Source organism: Myotis davidii, unplaced genomic scaffold (genome assembly GCF_000327345.1).
Source record: "Myotis davidii unplaced genomic scaffold, ASM32734v1 scaffold79, whole genome shotgun sequence".
NCBI lineage: Eukaryota > Metazoa > Chordata > Mammalia > Chiroptera > Vespertilionidae > Myotis > Myotis davidii.
In genome coordinates, this window is record NW_006294339.1 from 453,747 (window position 1) to 459,334 (window position 5,588).

The window sequence follows — 5,588 nt, forward strand, 5'->3', positions numbered from 1 at the left end:
GTTCTATAACCTCTTCAACACGCCACTTTTTTTTTTTTTATCAATACAACAAAGTTCCTTAATCTTACAATTGCTCCAATGTGTACTAGCCAAAACCACATTGCCTTGATAATCCCCTGTGCTCCTTTATCTTCTCTCTCCAACCTGATTTCTTATTCCTACTGGTCCTCAGGCCATCTCTCACTCCCTCCTGACAGTCACTACTATGGTGATCTACGCCTAACCGGGCCAGTTCCTCCCTGATACTTCCAGTCAATCCAGCCCACACCCTGATCATGAGGCAGCACTGACAGCTTTGATGCTCGGATTCTGATGCTGTGAGAAGGGGAAGGGCCTGTGGGGCAGTGTTTATAAAATCTACAGTAGTGGACAGTATCGTCCTAGAATTCACTCCCCACTCACTCACTCACTCGCTCACCCAGAGCAACTTCCAGTCCCACAAACTCCATTTCAAACAAGATGTATGGATAGTTTTATTATTACTTAAAGTTTATTGTTCTCATAGTTACAGGCTACAATTTAGAAGTTTGAAACATAAGAGAAAATTCTATTAAGAGAGAAACGTGAACAACTCCGTAGAAGACGGTTAATACTTTGGAAGTGGTGCCACCTGCTCTCAGGATACTTATCTGTCCTTTTCAAGCACAGGCTGTGGAGCCAGAGTCAACATGTAAAATATAATCAAAAATGACTCTACGACATTCATCCTACACAGGTGAGTGTAAAGATAGAGATATATATTTATATTTATATAATATATACATAGTTTAATATAATAATGGTCCACTGAGTATACACATTTTAACAAAAGGTAAGAATCTGTGTAATCCAGTTAAACATACATAAGATTAGGGTACACTTATTACATCAAAAGGTGGTGTTTATAAGTTACAGAGAGTTATTATTTTTCAGAGTGTTTTTTTTAATTAAGAAAAATATTTTTCAAACATCTGTTCATTTTCCCAGTGCAAAAGAAGGTTGTTCAAGTCAACTTACCTTTTTCCTGAAGTGTAAGGGGAAGAAAAATACCCAAAACCACTACCTACCACAACTCCCAATACCACCTTCTTAGTCAACTTTTGCATATATCCTCAGTCACTGGATCAGTTTATCAAAATTAAACCTGGTGATTATGATTCAGCCCTTGCTTCATATGTATGCCTTTTATGCTGTTTCAATTTACAAAAGTAGAAAAAAGCAGTGCAAGAAAGTGGTTTGAGTTTACTTAAACTACAGCAGTCCAATTGTGTGTGGAGGGGAAAAAAGCACCATTTCAAGATGAAATGAATTGGGTATTTTAGAATTTAATCATAGGCTAAGCAATGTTACTCTGATTATCACAGATCAATATCACTTTGATTTGGTAACCAGAGAGACTTTAAATTCATTTTTAGATGCATCTTTCTTTATCTTGGTAAATAGGTATTGAATACATTACCTAAGTCAGTAACTGATGTTGAGAAAAAAATTACAATTAAAATTTACAGCCCACTTCACAGTCTATTTCAAATTTACCTTGTATGCTAGGTCAGTTTCACAAGAGATGGACTTTTAATACATGAAGCGCTCTAATAATTTGGCAGGTCTCTTCTCTCCCAATTATAAAAACAAGACTTTTCCTTTTTTTGCTAGCCTGCCATTTTCATAGTCAAAAACATGAAGAGAATATACTGCTTTAACCCACAAAGATGAGCAATTTGATTTAATACATGCCACTTTTTTCATTTGTATTCAGTGAAAGTTTTTACATTTCAAGTAACTGAGCCTTCGTTAAAGGAAACAAAAATATACATACAAAAAATTAAAGTACCTTCCAGTTCTAGCTTGCTAAAGTTTCTTCTGCAAAAGTACAAAAATAAACCTGCCATGAACTAAAGAGGACAGTGCCACACCCGGCAGAATGACTGCCATGTTACGATTTTTGCTTGCCTTATACTGATCGGTATATTTTAGATGATAAATTTTCTCCACTGTTTAGCACTTAAAAGTATGGAGAGGTATCTTTCTATCTGAAATTCTTTAAATTCAGAAAAAAAATTTAGTATGTTTCACACATGAGGCTTTAATGTTTTTATTTAGGAAAAGATTGCATCTCAAGCTGTGGCGGTTCAATCTAAAGCATCCCTTTTCAATAGTGGAGTCAATTTATGCAAAATATTTTTCCTTGTTTATAAAAAACAAATTAAACAGTCTTTTGATTCTATGGAAACACAAACATGCACTTTAAACTAGCCAATCTGCACTATCATAAATAGGATGTTCTTTCCCTTCCCCTCCCTCACCCATTAAAACTAGAGGAGAATACTGCAAATTTTAAGAACCCCACTGGCTATCATCAGAGTAACTTCAGAACAAGGGTAGCACAGGGGCGAAGCTATTTCTCTATATCCTAGAAGGCAGAAGCTTGGGTGCTCTAGCTTCACAAGTGAGAGAGGCAGAGGCAGGCAAAAGCGCACAGTAAATTGTCACGAGAACAGGGACCTAGGTGAAGCTGTCTGACGGGGGTACTGCTTTTCTGGGAAGACAAATCTGAAATGAATTTTAAAAAGACAAATACACTTTTGTCACATTTACAGGAATCTCAAACCTATGCTCATAGGTAGTTTTGATATACACTGTAAAGAGCTTCAGTATTCAGGGAGAAGAGTACTGTATGGTTGACGAGGGACAGGAGAATTCCTCATGCTTCTGAAATCTCCGATTTGCTGAGTGCAATAGCCAGTTCTAAGTCTTCTTGCTCTTGCTGATTCAGTCGGGCAAGCCTCTGCTCTTCCTCTCGCTCACTTTCCCTCTTGGCCCATTCGATCATGTCTTCTTCAGAGGGATACTGCCGTGTAAAGGATGAATGAATGGACAAATGAACAGATTAATGAGTAAAACAAATAAAAAGAAAAGAAGGAAAAATAGTTTCTACAAATGATAGTAACTACTTGTTTCACCTGAAGGACTCTGGGAATAGTCTTGTCACTTGTTAAATTTTTTTCCTGAAAACACATTTCGTTTTACTCGTTCCTAAATGTAATTTTGTTTTTAAAAAGTAATGCAGTTTACAGATAGCAAGTCTATAAAACTAAACATTAAAAAAATCATTTAAAAAAGCATATGCTTAAGGTGATTTAAGTGGATTTAAAAACAGGAGAGGGCTAGTCTTTTCATCTAATATAAAACATCTACTACTTCACCTTCATTGGGCATCCTCACATGACAAATCATTTTCAACTTAATTCCACCGGTGATTCCCTCCCTGCATCTAACCTTCAGGTTCAGAAAAACGATAAAGCAAAGAATGTGACGATTCTGCTATACATAAAATAAGAGTACTAAACAAGATGTGGACCAAATCTTTTCTTTCAAATGCATTATAAAGATTTTTGGCCGGCACTGAGAACTGTTTGACCGAGTCTAAATGAAACCTTAACACCCGTAATTATGTCAGGGAAATAGTGTTATCTATCCAAAAAAGCAATCTTGGCAGATACGAAGTAAAAAAATTCTCCTTGCAACCTCCCAGGATTGCATCTGGAGAGTGACTAATACTTTGCCAGAAAAAAAAAAAAAATCTCCTTGCTTTCAAGTTCTGTTACATAGAGGAATACCACAACAGGATGAATATCATAATAGGGTGAAATGATAGCTTTTTTCCTTTGGAATTAGAGGGACTTTAAATTTTTTAATACTTAACAAATCTTTCATAATGAAAAAAGAAAGACATTATGAGCTGCTTTATATTATGCCATATTGAGATTCTGGAGTATGAAATAAGCAAAATTCCTCAACTACTGTTCAAGAATCATTCCAAACAGGTTTTGATTTGATGAAATTATATTTAGATATTAAATGCCACAAACTGTCAGAAGGTTATTTTATATGAAGAGGGTTGTAATCTCCTAAGAAGAGAAATTCTTGATTCTATGCTTGAAACAACTCAAATTTCATCTAACAAAAGTTAGGTCACTATAATCCTGACATTCCATTTTCCAATAATCAAGATACTGATTCCTATTCTGCTCCTTCACATTCATAAGAAGCCACTGGTGCTTAGAGTACAGATTCAAAACCTAGGTAGCTCAGTTTCATTCATCTGACTTAGTTGTATGCAGATTCCTGCCTACCTCCTTTCTAACTAGAAATGGCTGCTGGCTGAGTGACCCAATGCTACACTGATGAGACATACAGACTGCGGCCAGGGTCTAAATCTATTTCCAAAATCATCTCAAGGGCTTAAAGCAGTGGTTCTCAACCTTCCTAATGCCGCGACCCTTTAATACAGTTCCTTGTGTTGTGGTGACCCCCAACCATAAAATTATTTTTGTTGCTACTTCATAACTGTAATTTTGCTACTGTTATGAATCGTAATGTAAATATCTGATATGCAGGATGTATTTTCATTGTTACAAATTTAACATAATTAAAGCATAGTGATTAATCACAAAAACAATATGTAATTATATATGTGTTTTCCGATGGTCTTAGACGACCCCTGTGAAAGGGTCGTTCGACCCCCAAAGGGGTCGCGACCCACAGATTGAGAAACACTGGCTTAAAGTGATAAGTAGAGGAAAATTCCTTTGTTATAGAATCTGGGAAAATAAAACTTTGTTAGTTACTCTAAGAATTTTATTTTTAAAAAGTCCTTGTTTCTTATCAAATAATGGTGGAAAAGGTCATTGCTTTATGTTGTTCCAGACTGACTGACACCTCCATAGCTGGTTTTCTCAGTTCTGGGATGTTACAGGCCCTGCCTATGCCATTATCACAGCATCCTTCCATTTGTTTTCACTGGTCTACCTATTGTAGTCAGTTCTGGGAGCATGCAGAGTAAATATGGAAGGCTAGTGAATTAGAGCCCTCCAAATAATTAAAGATTTGTTTAACTCTTGACGATTATATTTATTTCATAAAATTGACATTAAAAAGCATAGCTATATAAAGCCAGAGTTTTACTTTCTATTCAAAGAGTCCTTGGCCCTATCCTGTCATATAATAGTTGCTGACTGGTCTCCAGAAATCAACAAAGCTTTATACACAAACACACACACACAGTTACAAATACACAAGCTCATTATTGGCATTATTTACCCAGTGGGCAGAGAGCAAATAACTGTCTAATGGCCCATCATCCATAACAATTTACAAAATAACAACAGTAAGGATTTTATTTATGTTGTTTACTAAAATGAAGAGAAGGGTTTACAACAACTGGTATATATCACAAGAACTAAGACTACTAAAGTCACTTGTGCAATGGAGTAATTTTAGAACCATCCTAACAGAAGCAAACAGAGGTTTTGGTTGGGGGAAGAATAAAGATCACTTTTAGTATGTTAGTAAATTTAATTGGAAATATACAAATTTGGAAGACTCCAAAATAATCTTTAAAAACCCTTCAAACTATAAATGGAAAGATTCTCCCCCAAACAGCCCATTCACAGTACTTACAGCACTGAAGTTAGCAAAATTGCTTGGGTCAGCCTCTTTATTGGTAGTGGTAGTGGTAGTAAATGGATCGCAAAACATATCAGGATCTTTTTCTTTGGGGCTATCATTGCCTGGGAAAGGCTGAAATGGATCATTCAGTTTAAAGGGAT

At 35.9% G+C, this 5,588-nt stretch overlaps 1 protein-coding gene across 2 annotated transcripts in view; it reads right to left on the reverse strand.

The window, feature by feature from the left end:
- Nucleotides 1–468: 468 nt before the first annotated feature.
- The window catches only part of EPS15 (epidermal growth factor receptor pathway substrate 15), a 59,233-nt gene continuing 54,113 nt past the window's right edge, over nucleotides 469–5,588 (reverse strand). The window contains exons 12-13 of one of the 2 annotated variants that reach the window (XM_015566932.1): nucleotides 5,440–5,588; nucleotides 469–2,827 (exon numbers count right to left, since the gene is read on the reverse strand). The exon at nucleotides 5,440–5,588 is cut by the window's right edge and continues 25 nt beyond it. In XM_015566932.1, the coding sequence (XP_015422418.1) occupies nucleotides 2,681–2,827; nucleotides 5,440–5,588 (296 nt within the window). In that variant the 3' untranslated portion in view covers nucleotides 469–2,680. The remainder of the gene's footprint in view (nucleotides 2,828–5,439) is intronic. The other variant, XM_006768296.2, reaches the window with a different exon arrangement.